Here is a 22,860-nt window from a genome sequence, read left to right on the forward strand (position 1 = left end):
AGCATCCACCATATGGAAAAGTAGGAAAGTTAGAGAACAGTGAAACACATCAGAAATGCACTCACAGGCTTCTTTAACTTTTCTTTTTTTCTTTTTTAACGTTGAGTGTAAAAATGAACCCACTGCCATCCAGGATGCTCTTTTACCTTTTAAGACCTTCAAAAACCAAAGCCACTGGTTCCAACATGAGTCTGTAGACCTTTGGTGGGATTCTCAAATCAAGGAGATTATGGACCTGATGCAGAAAAAACACTTAGGTGTATAGCCATTGAATTCAGTGGACCTTAAAGGTGCCTAAGTGCACTGAAAAATCAGGGCCATCCAAACTAAACCATCATTTCAACTTTTCAGATTAGCTCACCCAGATAGTGACAAAGAACTACTGGTGAGTACAACCATATGTATGCAGAGGACTTCAGTCTCCAGGACTGTCAATCTAGCAACAATTTGTGCACTGTATTTTACCTAAGTTAAAACATTCTCTCTGTTCCCCTCCAAACTAATAAAGGCATTTAGATAGCTTCAATCCCCACAAAAGTAGACACTGACACAAGCTAAGAAGCACCATTTTTTGAGACCTTGAGAGTACCAAACAATCCATTTCTTAAACCAAAAAGCACAGCAGAGATGTCCAAAGATGCGAAAGACATCACTTCATAGCATTACAGCCCAGGTCCAGAAGTAGAAGCCAGTGCTCCAAGGTCATTCTCTCTTGGTAACAAGCAGCAAAAACTAAATAAGGAGGGATGGCATTAGCTTAAACCGTGAGCAAACTATTATGTATTTGGATTAAGAAAGGAAAAACCCTCCACTTCCATAAATCAGCACAGGGGATTCATCCTAGCAGAATGTTTACCACAAAGTCTTTTAGATCCCTAGACATCTGGATAAACTAATTGCAGATTAATCAGCTTCCCAAAGTGGTGTCAAGTGATGTTACAGGATCACAAGAGTTTGGACAGACAATCTATTTCAGATATTTTGAGTCCTCACATTAAATGTTCACAGCTCATTGGCCACTACCCCCAGGCAGGTAAATGGCCAAGATGAACACACGCACTAAAACTGACGCAGCATGTTTTTCAAGATCACGTTTGTCTAGAATTCAGTTTTTCTACATAACTGGATAGCAAAGAATTTACCTTCAGGGGGAAGCTGATTTTTTTTTTTTTAATCAGAAATGTTAAAAGCTGCAGATGAATCATAAACTTTGGATGATATTTGGTCATCATTACAGAAGGTAACCATGGCTACAGAGACAAATTGATCCAGCCACACCTATAATCACCATAATTGTTGTCAAAACTGCCCTTGATGAGAGCAATACAAACCTCAAAATGCCACTTTAGCAGAATGACATATTAACGTTAAGTTTTCTCTTTCCACAGCATGCTCCTCCTAACTTGACTCTGAAAAGTCAAGAGAGATTGTTGACTAAAACCCCAAAGAATGCCAACACATGAGAGCGGAAAGACATCCATCAAGCAAACAGCAGATCTTTGCATACCAACAGAACAACGTGCCTCATTTCCAATTTTCCCCTATATCTGTCACTGACAGGCCTTCTGAATACCACTCCACTTGCTAAAACCAGATGTCCTTCTCTCAGATCCAGTTCCATTTCTGAGTGTAGATTTATATGTCAATAGAGGTTTTGTGCCTTACTTCAACTGGGAAAACTCTACTTGTGAAGGCTAGCCCCCATGCAACCACACACAGAATATCACCTTAACTGAGACTAACACTTTGTATACACATTTATATGTGCACTGAAAGATGGCAGTCACAACTGCTAAACTGTGTGATGGAGTCACACAACAATGGCTTTTCTTCCATATGATGATCCTTCAGTACATGATATTATAATTATAGATACAAAAATCATGCCTCTCCTATTCTGGACAGTCTGTCAAACAGAGTTACTGTTTTGGGGAATAAAAGTTCCAAGAAAGCTATATGGGAGCTTAGCCTCTTACATTTTTTTTATTCTCTTGCATGCATACCAGAAAGTCAAAGTGATCTGAACATAAGCATGAGTGTTCAGTGAGTCAAAATGCCACAAGCAAACAGCTAGCTTATAGGCATTAAGTAGTCATATTCTTCTCATTTCATTGATAGGTATATAACTGTTTTTAACTACTTGGGGCAGACAACTCTTGACTGAATGAAATTCAGAGGTATATCACATTATCTTAACTATTAAACACACATCCTTTTGGCTCCAGGCTGAGGCCTGCACTGGCAAGCCACTGAGTTTGGGTTTGTTGCTTTACTGTGAAGAGACATTTCAGAGAGATATCAAAAAACTTGGGTGCAGCTGTTTATGGCAGGACAATGGGGAGGGGAGGGGGATGAAGTAAGACTGCAAACAAGGGCAGGGAAGTAAGGAGCAAGTCTTTCATGAATTCCCAATCCAATTTAGCAGAATCAAGAAAAAATGGATTCTACAGGGACTCAATGACTACAAGTAGAGGACTCAGTTCTTTAAAGTTTGTCTTATGATCATATTTCTACATGCAGAAATCTGTTAACATAAATGTGTACACCACCTTTCCCAGTCTCTGAGAAGTTGATTGTGTGGTTTTAGTCACCCCACTTAATAGTAGGTAGAATAACAAACAATCGCTCACAGGAGCCAAGTGGAGTGGGTAGTGTTGCACAGATCTGAAGGTTTCCAATGAAATTTAAGGCCTCATATTTGATATTTATAGAAGTATTGGGGGAGTTTCATCCCATCTCTTGAACATAGTACACTGTTCCATTTATAACCTCACTCTGTGACAGAGGTAGACAGAGTGAGCCTGCTCATTTAGCACTGTAAGAACCTCTTTCTCGCATTAAGTTGGCAGACACACAAGTTTCAATCCTGCAAAATTCTGAAGTACATGCCTAACTTAACAAGTAGATCCAGTGACTCCAACGAAGCTTCAGCAGAAATAATATGCTGCAGGAAAGACATGTGCTTAAGTATCTTGCTGAACCAGGGACACCACTAAGTGTTAACACCTTTCTTCTGTAAGTGGAGGTAATTGAGTATCAGTTACTCAGTAATCAGGTTTGGGTATCAGTTACCTAAATAATCAGGTTTGAGTACCCAAATAATCAGGTTTGACATCAGCAAAGCATGAGAACACAATGTATTACACTAAGTTTTTTAGGAGTCTGCCAATGGGCAGTCAGAATAAAACTAAATATGTAAATTTGGTCATTCCACCACCTCCCTGTTTAATAAAACATTTAATTAGACTCTAAAAAGATACCCGAAGTCTTAAAGAACAACCCCTAAGTGCCAAGCTTTCATGTCGACATTTGGTTTTAATACAAAAGCTATAGGCAATATTCCTAGTGTGGCAACAAAGCTTTAGGTTCAGTGATCTTTGAAGTGCATAAATAAACACACATGGTCTACATTTCAGGCAACAACAAAATGGTAATTCAGGTCGTAAAGGTCCTCAAAGGCAAAAAATAACTGAGATATTTCATTAAAGTGGACTTATCTTCACCTCATCTCATGAGCCCTGCTCTGATATTACAGTTGAGATAACAATGCTCTGGTTACCATAGGGTAAATCATGATATTTGGGCTCAGGTAATTAATGGGAAGTTGATCTGGGACCATCTGTGTTTCAGAAAGGAAGTACAAGAACAAATGATGCAACAATCCATTTGTCTGTTCCTTTCCCCTGTTCGCATTGAATGCAGGAGATATATCTAGGAATCTACCTAAATCACACCAGAAGTGCACTGCTCAGAGGGTCCTTTAATCTTGCTCTTTTCCTTACGCACCCTCCCCCCACCGCTGATTGACCAAGGGACCCCAGCAGCCCCATCACCCACCACTGACCAGGAGGCAAAAATCATGGCATATTTAAAACTGTAGATTTTGCCTCCTACCTAATCAGGAGCAAGTGATGAGTGGTGGGGTCCCTCAGCCAATCAGCAGAGAGGGGTGGTGCACAGGGAAAAGAGCAAGATTAAAGGAGCCACTGCACAGTGCACTTATGACACAATTAAGGTTGATCCCTCAAAATCTCCTCCTGAGTCCTGTACCTTGCATAAAACCAATGAAAAAAAGGCTGAGACTTTAAGGGCTGAGACAAGCAGCCAGCAGGTACCTGATTGTGGTGGCCATTTTAGATCCCAGACCACCTATATAAACAGAAGAGTTTGCTGCTGGCAGGCCAGGCAGAAACATCGCCTGACCACAAAGCTGTATGCAACATCCTGCAGGTAAGGGCAGGAGCTTAAGGGGATGGTTTGGAGGCTCCTGGTCCTGGGCATGACATAAACCTGCACCCTGCCAGGAATGGATGGCCTGATGGGGCTCTCAGTGGCATGGGAGCCCCCAGGAAATGCCAGGCCAGTTACCACCCTGGTGAAAGGTGGATCAGGGCATCTTAATAACCCTAGCTCCCACAACCAGGTGAGTTACCCCACAGTAGGGCCAAAAAGACCAACCCATGTTAGAGAGTGGGCCAGAGGCTCAGAAACCTGACTTGAAACACCCTCAACTGATCAATGCTGGGACCAGGATCAGAAGGGTCAAAAGGGCCAGGGGCCCACTGCGAGGGATGCCCAGAGCTAGAAGGCCTTGGAGGTGAGGCCAGGGCCCGTGTAGCCAAAGGTCCCGGGGGGGGCACACTTGAGAGGGGGAAGAGTTCAGGGAGCCAGGCAGCCCAGAAGGAGGACAGAGTAGGCTGCCTGATTGGAGGGATCTAGTCAGGGTCTGGACTGAAGGATTCTGGGGCCCAGTGTGGGGCTAGTGATGGTATAAGAACTGTGGATACCAGCTGTGAGGCTTGGGCTGCAGTGTAGGGGAGGAACAGAGCCACAGATGATGCCCCCTGGCATAAGGGCAAGAATGGGCAGCCTCCTACCTAATTAACATCATAATTATATATCATCAAGGCATGGCAGGCAAGGAGACAGGCAGTTGCCCATAGGAACAGGTGGGCAGGCCAGCATGAGATCTGGCCCTGAGCATGCCCACTGTTACAGGCTGTAAAATGCAACCAGATCAGAATGGCAAACAGTCAATATCTGAACACATAAAGGGAAAAGCAAAAGATAATCAGGCTCACCCTACTTCCCCCCTGTACCTCTCCCTACTTACTCCTCAGTTAACTTCTTGGCACTGGGGTTTTGATACATTATTCACCAGCAACAGGTACTGATCGTTGTCACAAACAGAATAGATGGACATAATTTTCTGCTTTGTTATTCTTTTAGTCATATTAAGACCACAAATACAAGCTTGTTTCAAAAAACAACCCAAAGAACAGAGACATTCTAGACATATACTACCCATCTGAGATCAGGTTTTTACTATCATATGCTGTATACAAACCCATATTAAGATGTCACCTCTGTCCTGAATAGCTTACAATACTAACACCCATCATCCATATTTTGACATAGCAAATTGTCCAAGGTATTCTAAAAAATGCCAAATATTTCAAATTTCAGGATGTCCTTTCTTAGATTCTCTGCATCTGTTATTCCTAAGCCACATTTCTGCAACAAAAGGCTTTTATAAACTGTTGTTTGAATTCAGATGCATCAATCAAACTGATGGTTTTACTACTTTCAAATACTGTCAACCATGCAGACAAACTAAACAAAGGCAAGAATTCTCACAATGTCAAGGAATCTCAAAACTGCCAATTCTCCTTTCTGAGCCACCGAAATTAATATACTGTTTGTACGGCATTCAGAATATTGCTGTTCTACAGGTCTATTTCAGAGCTTCAACACAAGACAAAAATGCCCTCATTACAATTTGCTTTCTGACTTTCCCATATACTCCCTGCTACCACAGACCTACCTCTCCAGGAAACACATTTCACTGGTTGCAGCTATTACAAACAACAGGAAGGTAACCCAGGAAGGTAACCCAAAAGAAACCACAGAATAATATGATTTGGGCTCTGATAAGCAGAAATTCTTCCTGGAACAAGTAACACTGTCCATCCCAGGAGTCTTCAGATATTTGCTGTGGAATGGAGGGAAGAGTCTGGATCAACAATCCATTCAGGGTGGAGGGAAAATCCATTTCATTTGCCTCATGCCAAAGCAATTCCTCCCCTCCCCTGCTCCTTCCAAAAAAGCACAATTTCTGCTCTTCATTGCAATCTATGACTTGTGCACTTGCTCCAGGCTATGAAACCAACAGCTGTCCTACAGCTACCCAACCTTATCCCCATTAAGTGGATCACTCTGAATGGATGGGCCCCAATGAATGTAAAATTGCTGCTGTAATCATTACATTGCTGACTATCCCATCCTAAGATCCCAAATTTCCTCACAGCATCTCATGTGTTCTCTCATTCTCCTTTTCCAAGCCACAAGCATCAGTAACACTTCAGTTTTAGGATTTCAAATTCAGGGTTTCCCAGCTGTTTGAAGATCAGATTTTATTAATTAGTTAAATCATTCTAATGATCATTGGCCTGTTAGAACAAAACGTATTTGAACAGAGGGTGGATTTAAAACCTGGTTTACACTCAGCTATACTTAACAGCACCTGTTTCTCCAAGGCATATTTGTATGCCAGGATGCTAGAAGGCTCACTTAGATGTTTGCAAATGTTAAAAATGCAAACAAAAACAAACAAAAACCCCCTCATATTACTGGAAGAAGTAGCATGTTAGTTCAACCCAGCTCTGCAACATCTGTAAATATCAGCTATTCTGTAAGGGTTCAACCAGCTATTAGATAAAAGTACCAAAAAAGCCCTATATGGGGGGAGGGGAGGGAGGGGTTACTTTTGCAAGCACCCAGTGTTCTCTCCAAGATCACAGATATACACCAAGCCCAGACCTGTAGCTAGTTATAGCCAGTGGTTTTGGATTTGAGATGGCCTTGGTAGTTTTGGGTCATGTCACAGTTGATGTCCTCATACCAGTTGACCAACTCAAGTTTGCAATGAACCTGGAGACCGTTTTTCCCTCATTGCCCTAGAGCAGAGGTTGTCAACTGGGGGTATGCAACATTGGAAGGCCCCAGGGGGTATGTGGCAGTGGCACGGAGAAGCTGCCAGCACTTTTCGTTTTGCTAGTCGACCAGCTGCTGGGAGACCCCCCACACACTCATCAACTGGCCACTGGGGGACTCCCTGCTTCTTGGCTGGCCACTGAGGGCACACTGACCAAAAGAAGGTTGAAAAATCCAGCCCTAGAGTTATCCCCTACAGAGATGGAGCACACTGAGATTGCATTGAGGAGCACACAGATTGCATGGAGGGAAGCTCTGCTAGTTCTCTGAAGAACAAGAGAGACTGTCCATCTGGTTGTGGACAGACATAAGAGTTATATTGGGATGTTATGGCAAATTGAGATAAGCTGTTATGATGTAACTGCTTGCTCTTGTAATAATAAGTGTATTCAAACCTTGATAACTTGAACCCTGTTTTATTCTGGGTTGAAGCTGCAGCAGTTTAGCTCACTCACCCCACTGTAGTAGCAGGCATACATAATAGTTGCATTCTAACAGCTGATGCAAGATCCCAGTCCAAATTGGTCCTCTCCTTTAAAAGCAGTAGGAAGGTATATTATTCATTCATAGACTCTTGAACTATCAGTATGGTATATTTCATAAGCACTGAATTACTAGGAAGAAAAACTAAAATAACTCCTGCATATGATCAGCTTCACCATTCTCCTCCAGATGGGAGAGCGCCAAACTGTTCCTCCAACTACTCTCTCTTCCTCACACAGATTTTGGGTTGTTCACAGTAACTGGAGAAAAATAAAAAATTACTATGTACTTAATATTCCCTGGCTGTTTAGCCCCCAAACACAGTAGTGCCAAAAAGCAGTTTTACACTGAAGTTTGAGAGACCGGTTTACACTTTTGCCTGCATTCACAGACGTGACTCATCAGGTTCATCAACAGAGTGCAGCAATTTGAGTTTTAAAGTTTTGATTTTCTTTTTGTCTCAGACCAACACAGCTACAAAATAGATGCCTGAAACTTGAGCTGGCGTTTCTAGTCCCATTTGGACGTAAACTCCAACAAGCAAAACATCCTGCATGGCATTTGCCCCAAAAGATTGTGAAACTACTGTTAACCAGATTTCACAACTCCCAAGAACAGATCAGGGAATAAGTGAGACTGGCAGGTCAAAGGTGACCCAAAATTTCAATTCTGCACAAACAAGCTTTTGTAATAACTGAGATGTAGAGAAAGACACTTCCGTGAAGCTTCAGAAACTCATAGAACAAACAGGAAGCAACCAAAATTCAACCATAACGATAGTTCTTCACAAACATCCTCTTGTAGAGTTTGCTATGCAAATTTTAAAGCATCATACTTGTGTCTGAAAATCAGAACGTGCAAAACTAGAAACTATGCTTGCAGGTTCAACTGACTATTCCATTTAACTGGAATTCAGTTAAAAATTTGATGTTTACAATTAATAAGATTTTACTAATAATCTGAATTGTGACCTGTAAGCCCAATGAAAAGGCTTTCTTGGAGTTTTCTTAATTTTAAAATAACTGTAAAATCTGCTTTTACATATTCTCAACATTCACAGAGGCATTATGGCCCACTGCCTTTCCCATCTTGGGGAAAGGATTCTTTCATCCTTGGAATCAATCCAACATCTAATTATGACTCCCATAAAAGAACTGATCATAATGGTGTCAGAAGTTTTTATCTCAGTGCACAGACCCACACAAATACAAACACACCCACCCCCTTCTAGAGGCCTATCAAGATCTCATCTTCTGAACTTGCTACTGGCTATATACCATATTCATAATTTTTTTAGCTACAGAAACTCTTAAAGAACTGCATTGATGTGGTACATTTTTAGCACTCATTAGAGAGAAGGATTTATAGCACTGGTTTAGAGCCAGCCTCAATGCAAAGTATCATTATGCAACTGTTATCTATACTGCTGCCCCAATGCTTCTTAATCCTGTGAATTGCACCATCCCCTGCTAGTCTGTTCTTGGGTCCCTTTAATAGGCAGCCAGCAAATATCACCGACTTTTGTCTAGTTCCAGGGTGGTTTGGCAAAATGTGTTTCTTCTTCATGCATAACTTCTCTCTTCCTCTGGCATTTTAAACTTCAAGACATGTAGCTTCATATGAATATCAAGGAAGTCACTATGTAGCGGGCCTGATTCTCATTTGCACAAAGGCCACTTGATATCAATCTGAAGCTGAAAAAGGACCTTGGTGTACATGAAAATGAGATCTGCTACTCCAGTTCCCAGTCTCTGCAGCAATCCCTACTGGTTTCCAGTCTCTAACACCTTGTAAAGACACTCCCCATTACATTTCCTGTTCACTTCCTACTATTTCCACCATTCCTTCTCATTCAGATAAAGCATTCAGGCTCTACAATTCCCAAGGCATCTTTACACATGCTCCAGTGGGGATGGGGCAAGTTTAATTAGAGCAGCTCTCAGAAACTGCTCTAATTAAAGTGCCCACAGTGTCTCATGCATTCAGTGTCCCATGCTTCAAAATGGCAGCGGAGGCACTTTAACTAAAGCTAGTTTGACAAGCTTTAGTTAAAGAGCCTCTGCTGCCTTTTTGAAGTGCAGGGATGCTGAATACAAGATGCTGAGGCAGCTGGAGTGTATTAACTAACATGCTCCTGCAGACTCAGTTAATTGAATCTGCTCTGATGCATGCTAATTAGCACAGTCAGAGCAGGCATCAGCTGTAGGTGCCCCAGGTTCTAGTTCACCCCCACATTTTCCACTCCTTACTCTGCAGTTCCAGTGTTCCTTCTCAAAAGTCTCCACTCCTCTAGCCACGAGTTGGCAACATACGGCCTAGAGGCCAGATTCAGCCCTCAAAGTTGGACCCTTTGCCTGTGCCTGCGCTCATGCCTGTGGTGAAGCCAGGCAGCAGAGAGCTGCATCAGGGCCAGGCAGCATTTCCAGCTGTGCCTACATCACCGCTGCTTCCCCCCACCCTCCCAGCTACACTCTAACACTGGCCAGGTGGTTTTGGCAGCACAGCAGCAACAAGAAGCGGCTTTCCCTACATCCATGCAGCTGGGAGCTACACCCATGGCACTGCCACTTCCCCCAGCCCCCCACTCCCTGGCTGTGGCATAGGTACAACCTCCACCTAGTGGGGAGCTGCACCAGGATCAGATATCTGCAACCTGCATCTAAGCTACTGTCACTTCTTGCCCCCTCAGCCTCCCAGCAGTCTTGGCACAGCTTCCAGCTGGTAGGGAACTGTGCTAGGGACTGGCAGCTTCTAACTGTGCCTGTGTTCTGGTTCATGGTTTGCAAAAAGTTGCCAGCCACTGCTCTAAGCCATATGGTTGAGAGCTAACATGTACTTCAACTTAAACTACCTGCTCTTTTCAAACAACTGTCTTGGATTTGAAAATAAATCATTTCAGCTTTATCTTAACTCCATAAATTACTATCCAAAAATCACTGAGCTCTTTAACATCATCAGTGATTGCCTGCAACTGATCCTAACCAGAAACATCCACAACTCAAATTCAAGGCTTCTCAACACCCAAAATAAACAAAATCATCCTATCCCAGGAAGCTTTACTACAGTTGACATTATAGGGATCAGACTGTGGAGGACACCTGTCACTGCTGCTGATTTTGGCTGTTTCTTCCTATATGGCAAAGAAGATTTGATCTTCTCTAAAAACTGATGCAGTCATTAAATGAGTCGATAAAATATTAGATAAAAGTATAACCAAATTGTATAAGTCATTCAGATGGTTCAAAAGTCCTTTGACGAAGGTCTGCAAAGACTGATAATATAAGCTTGGATCAGAAGCTAGCTAAGAAACAGAAAGCTAAGTAGAAATAAATGGTTGGTTTCTAAAGGAATGCCAAGAGCTTTTATACTAGGATTTATGGTCTTAAATATACTTTGGAATGAACTGTAACAAAGGGAGAAGAGAGGAAAAGGAAGAAGAAAATAAGCCAGAAAAATGGCCAAGAACACACAATTACTGCTTGGAGTATAGGTCAACCCAAAGGGGGCGGAGGAGGAGGGAGAAGGTATGATACAATTAGTTTGGGTTGAGAGAATGAGGAGCCTTAGACAAGTAGAGATGGAAAAGATTGGGTCCATTTACATCAGAGAGGGGACAAGATAAAGGTATGCTAAATAGCAAAAAAAGTATACAGAAAGCAGATGAGTGGTGTCTTTTAGCCCTGTCTTCGAACCTAAAATTAAAAAAAAAGGGGGGTGGGGATTGCAACAAAACTCAAAAAGTAGCAAGCAGTAAAAGGAAACACTTTTTCCCTCGCTACTACACCATCAGTCTATGGCAGTGCTTCTCAAAGTGGTGGTCCGCGGCCAGCTGCCGGTCCGCGAGCCACCGGTCACCGGTCCACAGCGAGTTGCCAGAAAAGAAAGAAATATCAATGTTATGCTTCTGAAAATATATGTCATAGCGTCACAGTTCGTATGTTCCAACACTCCAGGTGACGTCATGTCGTGCGAGGTGAGGAAAGAGAAAGAAACAGCCGGTCGCGCATTTGTGTAGCGCTGTTACATGCAGTTGCCGCCAGAAGCTGAACCGGGCACCAGTCCCTGGCCCACTGGAAAAAAAATTGCTGGTCCGCCACATCAGATAGTCTGAGAAGCACTGGTCTATGGAACATACTGCCATAATATATCAATGAGGCCAGGAGCTCAGCAGAATTCAGAAGAATAAATATTAAAAGAACAAAGGGCCTCTGCTACCATGTGCTCTAGTGTTTGGAGGTGTATAAACCTTCCTGTGTAAATACATAAAGCAACCCCTAACTATTAGTAGTTAGTGAGAAAGCTTCCCAGGGGAAAGTTATCCCATAATGGCTTACTACAAAGTCAATTTAGGGTTTGGCTTTCTTTTCATTTTCCTCTGAATCATCTGCACTAGCCTCAGTCAATGACAGAGACCATCAGTATTATCCAGTCTTCTAACTCCTATCACTAAATAAGCAAAAAGACCTCCAGAATGGAAAACTCCATAGTGCTGATTTGACCAGCCAAGCAGGTTATGTCACTCCTGTCATTCTCCTTTTCCAGTGCAAGAGGCATGTTCTCATTCACCATATTTACTCAAATATAAGATTTATAGAAGTTAGGGGCTGGAAGGGACCTCACTAGATCACCAGGTCCAGCCCCCCTGCAGATGGGCAGGAAAGACTGCTGAGGTCAAATGATAACCAGCACTCGGAGAAAACCGAACTCCTAAACAAATACTTTGCATCGGTATTCCACCAGGCTCAGGGTGTTAGCCTGCTTGACAGGACACAAGATGATCACGGTAGGGGTGATCACTCTCCCATAGTTGGCAAAGATCTGTTGGGGAACATCTAATGAGGCTGGATGTCTACAAGTCAGCAGGACCGAATGAACTACACCTAAGAGTGCTGAAAGAATTGGCTGATATCATCTCACAACCTGTGACAAAGCTATTTGAGGACTCGTGGTGCTCAGGACCCTAGTGCCATGAGTCCTCAGTATGTCATGACCTCACCCTGATTATAAGACAACACCCCAATAATTAGATTTTATATATGGAATGTATAAATTTGTTATAATTTTCTAGGTATAGAATCTAATTTTTGGAGATCTGCCTTGAATTTGTCCCTTTCCCACTGCTACAGCAGGGAAAATAAATCTAGGGGGAAAATAAATCATGACATAGGGCACGTGTGTGCAAGAGACAGGACAAGTGTCAGGCAAAGCAATTCCTTGCATGTGACATCAGCCTGGTTTTGATAAGTTTTACTGATAGAGAACAACAGTAATTCAGGAGCCCCACCTGAGGAATGAAATGTTTGCACTGGGAAGGCATCCATTTCAAACAAGATGTTTAAACAACAAACACTCCCTAGCCCCCAGAACATGTTGGTTACACGATTTCAACAATTCAGTTTCCTCCTAAACGCTCAGAACAAACCAGCAAGTTTCAAAGAACATCAGGGAGAGCAGGACTCACTGAGTGGTTTAAGGATGCTGCTGCTCGTCTCATCGGCATTTTCTACATCTGATTTGTCGGAGTAGTTCTCAGAGAATTTCTCTCTCTCTCTCTTCTCCTTGTGCCCAGGTCTTCTTCTATGACGTCTCCTCCTCCTATAGCTCTTAGGCACATGGACCCCGATGTAGACAGTGTGATGACCTATGGAACATAAGATGTTAAAAGCATCGATTGTGAAGCCATGCAATTTACACAAATACCAAGAAGTCCAGTGTCTATCACATTTCAATCCGTTAATAACCTTAAAATGGGGGATAAATGTATTCCTTTGCATGTTATTAACTTGTAGATGTGTTACCTAACATTAAATGCTAATTGATAGCTTCTTGCACCAGTTTTTGTTTGTTTGTTTGTTTTGGGGGGAGGGGGGGTATTGATAACTGCCCATCCTCTGAAAGAGAGGCAGCTGCTCCTCCAGGGCCCAGGTACTTGCAGGGAGTTCTGGCCTCTGATCTTGCTCACTTTTACATCTATCATGCCCTGAAATAGGGCTCTCCCACACCAGCTATGGGTTCATCCCTTCCAACCTGGTTCATTTCAGATGGTGTGTGACATCTGGCAGTCTTGCCTTGTTTTCTGACTGGGATCCCTGTGATAGAACCACTCCATTATACAGTGTACCAGTTCCTGGCTCGTCTTTATGAGGAAAGCACCATTGTTGACCCTGACCTGCTCTTTTTATGTCTTCTCAACCCTGTTCTGCTTTGATGTGCTCTTGGTCATTGCCCTAATTTCACTTGGGTGACCTATGCCTTAGATTTAGCTGGGGCAGGAACAAGTCAGGGTGTTAGCCCATCATAAAGACAGGGCAAAGCTATTCCCAGTGAGGGAAGGAGATAGTTCACAATGTACTTTTGATACCAGCCTGTCCAGCTTATGTGGCCCTTGTTCTCTAGATGCAACCTGGCACAAAGGCCCTTCTTCCATTTGAGATTGCTGACCCAAAGACAATCACTTGTGACACCCACTTACTTTGAGAAATAATACATACTGATTATCCTGGTCAGAAACAGGTACTGGACTCAGAGTACTCATGACACTTTTCTCCGGAAGACTGTTTGCTGCTATTTCTTTTATTTTGCTTATCAGATTTAGATATCTGCAATGGTATATAGACTTTGCATACTATTTCTGGAAATACAAATACTCACTGTTTTTATTTCTCGTACTATATTCATTGCCTGTAAAGGGCCACAACACACACACTACATTCATTGCCATGTACTATGCATTTCTCATACTTCTTTCCCCTTTCCTTTAAACACAAAGAACCTTGTACACTAAAATCTTAGGTCTCTAGCAGCAGAGAAGGGGGAAGGAGCTCATAGAGGAAGCTATTTGGAGGTGCCTGACTGCCTGTTCTGCTTCTAGTAGGATTAAGAGGCTATAGGCACTCATAAATGCTGGTGGGGAGGAGGCCCATTAAACTGAGAGAGAAGCTTGCCTTCTTAAAAGGGATAGAGTGAGGACCCTATGTTATTGTTGTGTTGTAGCCTAGGTGCTTGTGCCTTCTGTTGTTATTTAAACCGGTGGACTGGACTGAGGCTATTGGTGAGGAGGAGGCCTCATTGGGGCACACTACAGTGTGGAGACCCCAATGCCAAAAAGGGTACAGCAACAGGGGCTGCAGCGACTCCAGCACAAGAGAGGGTGCAGCAACAGGAGGCCAAACTAGACAAAGGCTTCATAGAAAAGGACAGGATTTAATTGCCATCTGCGAAGCATGGGGTGTGGTAAAGAATAGGTTTTGGAGCCAAGCATCTAGCCCATAAGGCCTTGGGTGTCCCACAAGTCACCAACTTTGAGTGAGATCTGGCAAGGGATCCAAGTTCAGCGGGATCTAGTGGGTTTCAGCCAGACTGTGACCACATAAACTAGTGGGCAGCCTCCCAACTCATGATTTCAACCAACAAAATGTGGCATGCGAGATTAGAAAGTGCCTGCAGGGCAGAACAGGCACTGTCACAGAGTCCTAGGGTCATCATGGCCATCCCTGGGGACCCCCTGCCATGACAAGCCCATTCTTTCAGCTTTAAATATAAAAGGTCAGAAAAAAATATCAAAACAGTAATTTTTTTTTCCATTGAAATATTTGACAATTTATTTTTCATGAGGTATAGGGAAATTCCCACTTTCTGACCAGGCTAGGTAGATGACTGTGTGCCTGCACCTATACAGAATTATTTATAGTATCAGTAGTCACTGCTGCTCTCATCTGTTATCTACAAATGAAGCTGACGGATCTTTAGACTTCTTTGCTAAGCCTCTTGCATTTAATTTTTCCTCAAATCTCAGTTTCTCTCTGAGATGCTTTCAGGTCTGGGGTCCTTCACCCTTTTTTGCAAGAGAAATTTCAGACTGAAAGCATCAGAGGCCTTGAGAAAAGCTGTTTGAACTGCATAGCCTGTTATGATGCCTTCCTGAAAGTAATTAGTCAAGTACCAAAACATTTTGCCAGAATGGAATAATGGGCCAGGTGTGATGATAGGTCCAGAGAAGACTAATCTTGCTAACAAGTGAAAACAGCATACAGCCTTCACACAACATATTGGTATAAATGTAATATGAGCTATTCAGGCACTGGCATGCAAATCTTTAGTCTGGCCAGCTCCTTCCAAAATTGGCACTGCTTATTACTCAATTCTACTAATGCACCATATTAGACTGCTTAAATCCGAACTGGTTTTGAATTACTGGAGTGCAAAAAGGTATCTGAAAAAGCTGCTTAAAGTATGAAAAAAGCCTGTGTTCTCACTTGGGTAACATAAAAAAAATCCCCTTCAGACTCCACCAGGCATGATACATTTTGGCTCCAAAGTAATTTTGTTGTGGGAAAGTTTTATAATAAGCCACCAAAAATAGGAGCTTATAATCGAACTCCCTGCTCCAGTAGAACTGTTGTGTTGCTGCTGCAATGCTTTGTAATGACGTTGGAGTTTATCGCAGCATTCTGGCTGACTGTATATTTTAACAAGCTCTAGTTTTATGTGTTTGAATGGCATTTCAGAGCAAGGAGAGGGGATGAAATTATTTCAAGCCATTATGATTTTGTAAAAGCATTCATAAAAGTCCATCGTGTCAAAGTGGAAGAGCATCAAGAAAAGTATTGCCAAAGTCAAGCCACCCAGTATGCAATGCTATGAACTTGGATAGTGCTTTCAATAATGATCTATAAATGTACTCTTTTTAGGTTCATTGCTTACACTGCAGAAGGACGAAGAGATGTTTTATATGGTAGGAAATAGTAAGTTCTTTGGGAACGGGTCTATCTTATCTATTAGGTACATCTCTGTCCAGAAGCGGATTCAGGATTTTACAAATGGCATTGTGGGAGCAACTACCAGCACTACAGGTGTGGCTACACTCTCCGCTCCTAGCCTCCTCCCCACATCTCCCACTGGGGCAGGCAGATGGACAGCACCATAGAAGTTGCAGTCAGGGACTTTTTAAGCCCCCCAAACTGGTAAGGAATTATCCCACACCTTTCCCTGATCATGGACACATCCTCTCCCCTCCCCTACCTCCATCCTCCACCTGGCACTGATACTGTCCCCAGTTTCCTAGGTCTGAGGAACAGGCCTGCTTTAGTTGGACTGCATGGTTCTTGGGCTCAGCCTACGACATCAGTGGCAGTGGGCAGGCAGGTGACCCCTCCCCACACCTGCTCTCAGGCTGGTGGGGAATACCCACAGAGACCAGGCAGAGATGGGGAACCTGCCCACCCACCGCTGCCACTGCTCTGAGCTGAGCCCAGCCCCCAGGGACAACAGCGGCATTAGGTAGGGGAGAGTATCTGCCTCTGAGCACAGAGGGGACAGGAGCAAGGGACTTTTTACATAAGTTCCTGACAGCTCCTCCTACTGTGTAGTCAGAAAGGTTGGTGTGGCTGCACCACTGGACCCTTCTGGATCTGCCCCTGCCTCTACCCAATCCTGTCTACTGTGACAAAGAACAGCATAGGAAACAGGCACAGAAATAGGAAGAGACTCATCTGAGGCCACACAGCTGGTTAGTAGCAAAGCACCTGGAATCCAGGTCTCCTGATTGCCAGTCTGTTACCTTATCTCCACTACCTCTTGTATGCTGGGGCAAGCCACTGCAGGGTGCCACCCTGACAAAAAGTTGAAGATCTGGGCCAAAGCTCTTCTCTTACATGAGCACCTGTGTCGCCTGACTTCATTAGGGGTTCAATACCAGCACAAACAGCAGGAGCATAATGGGGGCAGCATACATGACAAACTGGACAGTAGTAACCCTTAACCACAGAGCTGTACAACCAAGATCAGATCCAAAAGATGGCTGCAAGCAACTGAGGTGCTTCCCACAGCTGAGTTAAAGCAACCTCCTTCTTTGAATCCCTTTAATTTTGTGGTCAGCTTGATCATAGAAACACATCAGAGTAAGCCTGAAGTCTTAATACTTTAATATGCTGCCAACAAAACTAGACAATCTCATTAATCTTTTGATCACATGTGCACCAGTCAGATTTTGGTAACATGAAACTAAGTTGTACATATGCAGAAGAACATCTTCATTACTGAGCTGCTGCTTCACATTCCATAAGTGAGGAAAACATTTTAAAATTGCCTTGGATTTTTTTTCCCCAATATGTAAAGGGAGGTGATGCTGTAGATTTTTCTTTTCAATGTTTCACAGTTGGTAGGGTAGGGTCAGAAGGGACCTAAGCAGGTCATCAAGTCCGACCCCCTGCTATGGGCAGGAAAGAATGCTGGGGTCAAACAACCCTCCTTTTGGAGATCCCCGGGGTAGGAGTGAGCACCACTTCCCTAGGGAGTTGATTCCAGCTCCTAGCCACCCTGACCATAAAGTAGTGCCTCCTGATGTCTAGCCTGAACCTACTCTCAGTCAGCTTATGGCCATTATTACTTGCAACTCCCGGTAGTGCTCAGGGGAACAGGGACTCTCCCATTGCCTTCTGGTCTCCCTTGGCAAGTTTGTAGGTGGCCACCAGATCCCTTCTCAGCCTTCTCTTGTGGAGGCTGAACAGGTTCAGGTCCCATAGTCTCTCCTCATAGGGCCTGCCCTGCTGCCCCCGATCATGTGAGTGGCCCTCCTCTGGACCCTCTCGATGCTGTCCACATCCCTCCTGAAATGCAGCACCCAGAACTGGATGCAGTACTCCAGCTGCAGCCTGACCAGTGCCGCATAGAGGGGGAGGATCTCCTCCTTGGACCTGCTCAAGATGCACCTATGGATGCATGACAAGGTACGGTTGGCCTTCCTGACTGCGTCCCCACATTGACGCCCCATGTTCATTTTGGAATCAATAGCAGCTCCAAGATCCTTTTCTGCCTCTGTGCTGACAAGGGAGCTGCCCAGCCTGTAGGTATGGTGCTGGTTTTTCCTCCCCAGGTACAATACCTTGCACTTGTCTGTATTCTCATCCTCCCACCTCTGTAACCAGTCCTGATCTAGTCTAGCCTGTCCCTCTCTTCTAGCATGCCCACTTCCCCCCACATCTTAGTGTCATCTGCAAACTTGAACAAGATGCTTTTCACCCACTCGTCCAAGTCGCCAAATAAGATATTAAGCAGTGGGGACCCGAGGACCGAGCCCTGGGGAACCCCACTGCCCACATCTCTCCAGGTCAAAAATAACCCGTCCATCACCACTCACTAGGTGTGGCCCTCCAGCCAATTTGCAACCCATCTGACTGTGTAGGCGTCAACACCACAGTCGCCTCATTTTTTTAATGAGGATGGGGTGAGAGACAGTGTCGAAAGTGTTCCTAAACTCCAGAAAGACTATGTCCATTGTGACACTTGTGTCCAGGGCTTTTGTGACCTGGTCATAGAAGGCAACCAGGTTTGTCCAACAGGACCTGCTTCTAATGAACCCTTGCTGATTGCCTCTAAGCATAATCTCCCCTGCTGGTCCCTTGCAGATGTGCTCCTGGATAAATTTTCTCAAAGAGCTTCCCCAGGACCAAGGTAACACAAACGGTCCTATAGTTTCCTGGGTCCTCTTTCCTCTCTTTTTGGAAAATGGGGACCACAATGGCCCTTTTCCTGTCCTCTGGCACCTCGCCAGAGTACCATGAGTGCTTGTAAAACTGTGCCAAGGGTCTCATAGTGACCTCTGCCAGTTCCCTCAGCACTCTGGTGTGGAGATCGTTGGGACCTGCTGATTTGAACAAGTCTAGATCCTCTAGAAGTTCCCTGACTAGGTCCTCACTGACCCTGGGCCTGGCTGTGCCTCCCAATGTACTTGAAGGAAGTGCTTAGCAATTGTTCACATTGATGTGAATTTTGAGATAAACTTCTAGGCTCTTTTTCCAGAGTGCCTGGCAGGAAACAATTGACGCAGTCTCAGTGCCATGTGTTTTCCTGAAACATTTCCTACTGTTGGAATAATACAGCTTTCCCATAAGAACAATTTACTGTAAATGGTTATGTCTGATACATTCACCATCACGCACACACAGTACACTTTTATCTCTCAACTTTAAGGGAGACAGAAAGAGCAAAGATTTTTGCCCAAGTTCTCCTGATAGTTTGGAGTAAAATGTTTTCTTGGACACCTGACAACCTACCAAGCAGGTCTTTCTGGAGCAGCCTACCTCATTCAAAGCCATGTTTTTCTGGCAAAGATAATATAGTTTTTTTGTCTTCATTTGTCTCTTGTAACCATTCCCCCAGAAAAAACTATCAACAACCCCTATAGAGCTTTTTCATTTAATAAATTTGTAATGGAAAAGATTCATCTATTCATGAGAACTTAAATATTATAGGCAGGATATAGGCAGCCTGCAGCTGAAGGTGACTTAGACATGTCTGGTCTAAACAGCCTTTTGTGGTTCCTTGTCACTTTCTCAAAGTTTTCATCAGCATTTCTGCACAAAGGGTCTGTATGTGGTATGGGGTGAGGGGACAAGGAGAGAGCCAAGTTGGCTCAGCTAATTTTGAGTAAGAAGAGAGTGGAGGGGAAGGTAGTGACAGTGGGAGGGTACAGATATTTTCTCTGGAAAAATTAGGACCTGTTTTCTTTATTATATTCTTTAATTAATACCTTAGTGACTGAGATAGAAGTTGTGGCCACATACAGACATTAAAAAAACAAAAAAAACAAAACACCCAAAAACAAAAAAAATTAGTGCTTTACTTTAAACTTGGCACACTCCCTTGCTGAGCCCAGTGCACGCCTGGAAGAGGCATCGTGGTAATTGGACCCGACTTGCCCAATGTCTGTATAGACTGGGCACTTTAGTGGGGCTTTTTTGGCACTTTCAGCTTTAGATAAAAGTGCCAAAAAAGCCCCACTAAAGTACCCAATCTATACACACATTGGGCAAGTCAGGTCCAACTAATGTGCTGCCCCTTCTGGGCATGTGCTGGGGTTGGTGCTAGAGCACACCAAGTTTAAAGTAAAGCGCTATTTTTGCATTTGTTTTTGTTTTTAAATCTGCAAGCAGCCATTAAGGCTGCAAGATGAATCTCTCAATTTAGTTTGCCAATTAACTCTTTCTCCTTATCCATCTATGGATTGTAACACATTATTTAAACTAAAATGGGATTGCCTCTTACCTTTCCTTTAGGACCTTCATCTAATTCTGAACCTTATCCAAGATCCACAAAAGAACTTGCACTGATTTCATTAAACACTGGATCAGGCCTGGTCTGTACAGTAAATGACACTGTGTTCATCCGCATCTGTGCCAGTACTTTGGCTAGATCTGTTTTGCAGTTATCAAAATATGAGCCTAGAATTAATTCTGAACATAGATTCTGTAACAGAGTAATTTAATATCCTAAATAAATGATATGGAGGTTGTAAAATAAATGAGGCAACTGAAAAAGTACTGACCACCCCTCTCTACTCAGCCATAATACTGCATATAATCCAGCCTGTTTATGGAAGTTAAAATTCTACTCTTTGTATAGAGCCAGCACGAAGCCTAGGGATTCACTCAATGGCTTTAGAAAAATTCTAGTGATGCACATGCCCTGCACTGTCCTGCTTGGGGCTAATCTTGCAGTAAATGTAGCAAGGATCCCGAGAAGTAATGGTATGTGATAGGCCTTGTAATATCTATGTTCAAGGGGACAGAGCTTGGGTTATCCATGCTTAGGCATTTGCTTCGGTTTGTGAACAAATTCTGGTATGGTATATTTGGAGACATAAATTGATGCGACATTGACAATAATGCTGCCAATTTAGATGTGGCAGACTCATAAAACAGTTTTGTGAAATGTGGGAGTTCACAAATTAGAGCTGAGAAAACGACAAATGATTTTTTTCCATATTTGTGGTGTCTATGTACTTATGAGTAGAATTAAGCATAAACTTTTTTGTCATGTAAATACATACAGCAGCTATGAAATGTTTTGCCCAATACTAAAGCCCCTGGCTGGTCATAATTCTCCCAAAAACCCATAACCAACAAGCAAAAGCTCCTACTTCTTAAATATGCAGTTTTTACTTTAGCTTCTTTCCCTCCCCTCTGCCTCTATTTTAAAAATGCTACCATTTTAGTCTTTTAAATTTTAATAGTGAACTGTATTTGTGCTTGGCAAGAGCAAGAGTTTCTGGGTTGGGGAAGGAGCTGAAAGTTAAAGGATCAAAGGATAAATTCTGCTTGTTGAAAAATATTTTCAAGGTTGAATCTTTTTCGCGTGACCAGCTCTGCTGAGTCTTAAAGCATGAGGAGTTTGCCCAGGAAAGAAACTTGGGCAGGTATCTTGAATGCAAATTATTAAAACTTTAAACAGTTTTCATAAAGCAGCAAGAATAGGCAAAATATTAACAACTCTCCCTTGTTTTCTTTCAGTTCCAAAGAACATGGAGCATGTCACAGCTTAACTGATTTCTCTGCTTGATATGGTTACCACTAACGTGTCCACCTGGTGTTTACCTTGTGACCAAGCTGTTCCAAACTGTTCCCATCTATCATTCTGCACACCACTCTGTATTGTTGTTGTGTGTGTGTGTTTGCATGCATGCGCACACACGTGCATGCGTTGATCCTCTTTGGTAAATCTTGATAATTATTCTATAGTGTCTGACGTGTACGACAAGTGTGGCAGCTGGAGCCACACACGGAAGCAAGGGGTTCCAGGAGCCTGCCCTGGTAACTCTGACCCCAGACAGTGGACCCCAGGTCAGGACCACAGGGTCCTGATCTGCATGGTGAGTGTGTGGACTAGGGTGTAGGGGAGGTGGAGCCCCAGGACAATCCATGCTGGCAACATGAGTACTACCGGCAACGGGTGCGAGAACACCACTGAACCCCTCCTTATTACATTTTCATCAAGGCATGGCAGGGAAACTGCTCCTGGGTGCCAGGAGGTACACCTAGGACTACAAGGATGCCAGTGCTACAAGGATCTCTCTCACACAAGCAAGGAGCTTTTTGTTAATATCTTTTATTGGACTGGCTGAATAGTTTGGGAGAGGTGTTAGTCAAGCTTTCAAGTGCAAAGTGCCCTTCCTCAAGTCTGAAAAGAAGTAGATACAATCTAGGTAGGCTAAATACCAGATCAAACAATGATTTTTTAACTCCAAGAGATAAATGAAAACAGTCACTTACAGAAATGGAAAAGGGCTGTGAAAAAGTGAAGCAAAGAAGTTGTGAAAAAGAGCTACAAAACAAATGGAGGGCAACCGAAACATATTTCCTGGACCAGCATGGCTACAACACTCCAACCCTACCACATGAGATGTCCAAGTCAGTCAAGTATTTATTTATTTAAGAGAGCGCAGCATGCTCTGGAATATCCCAGTTAATGCACAGCATAAGGACATGAAATTAACTTATTTATTTTCCAACCTGGTTGTAAATTCAATAAAAGATTATAGGATAGAAGAGTCCGGAGATTAGGAACCCTTACTCCAAAATGGTGCTGAAGCAGTGTTCATCTAGAAGG

General features: G+C 43.3%; 1 protein-coding gene across 3 annotated transcripts in view; it reads right to left on the bottom strand.

Annotated features, from left to right (window-relative positions):
* Positions 1–22,860, bottom strand: part of SLC4A4 (solute carrier family 4 member 4) — a 312,036-nt gene that overhangs the window by 241,835 nt on the left and 47,341 nt on the right. For all 3 annotated transcript variants that reach the window (XM_090031969.1, XM_090031970.1, XM_090031968.1), the window contains exon 3: positions 12,938–13,117. In XM_090031969.1, the coding sequence (XP_089888095.1) occupies positions 12,938–13,117 (180 nt within the window). The remainder of the gene's footprint in view (positions 1–12,937; positions 13,118–22,860) is intronic.

Source organism: Crocodylus siamensis, chromosome 2, assembly GCF_052110815.1.
Source record: "Crocodylus siamensis isolate JL-2025a chromosome 2, ASM5211081v1, whole genome shotgun sequence".
NCBI classification, from domain to species: Eukaryota; Metazoa; Chordata; order Crocodylia; family Crocodylidae; genus Crocodylus; species Crocodylus siamensis.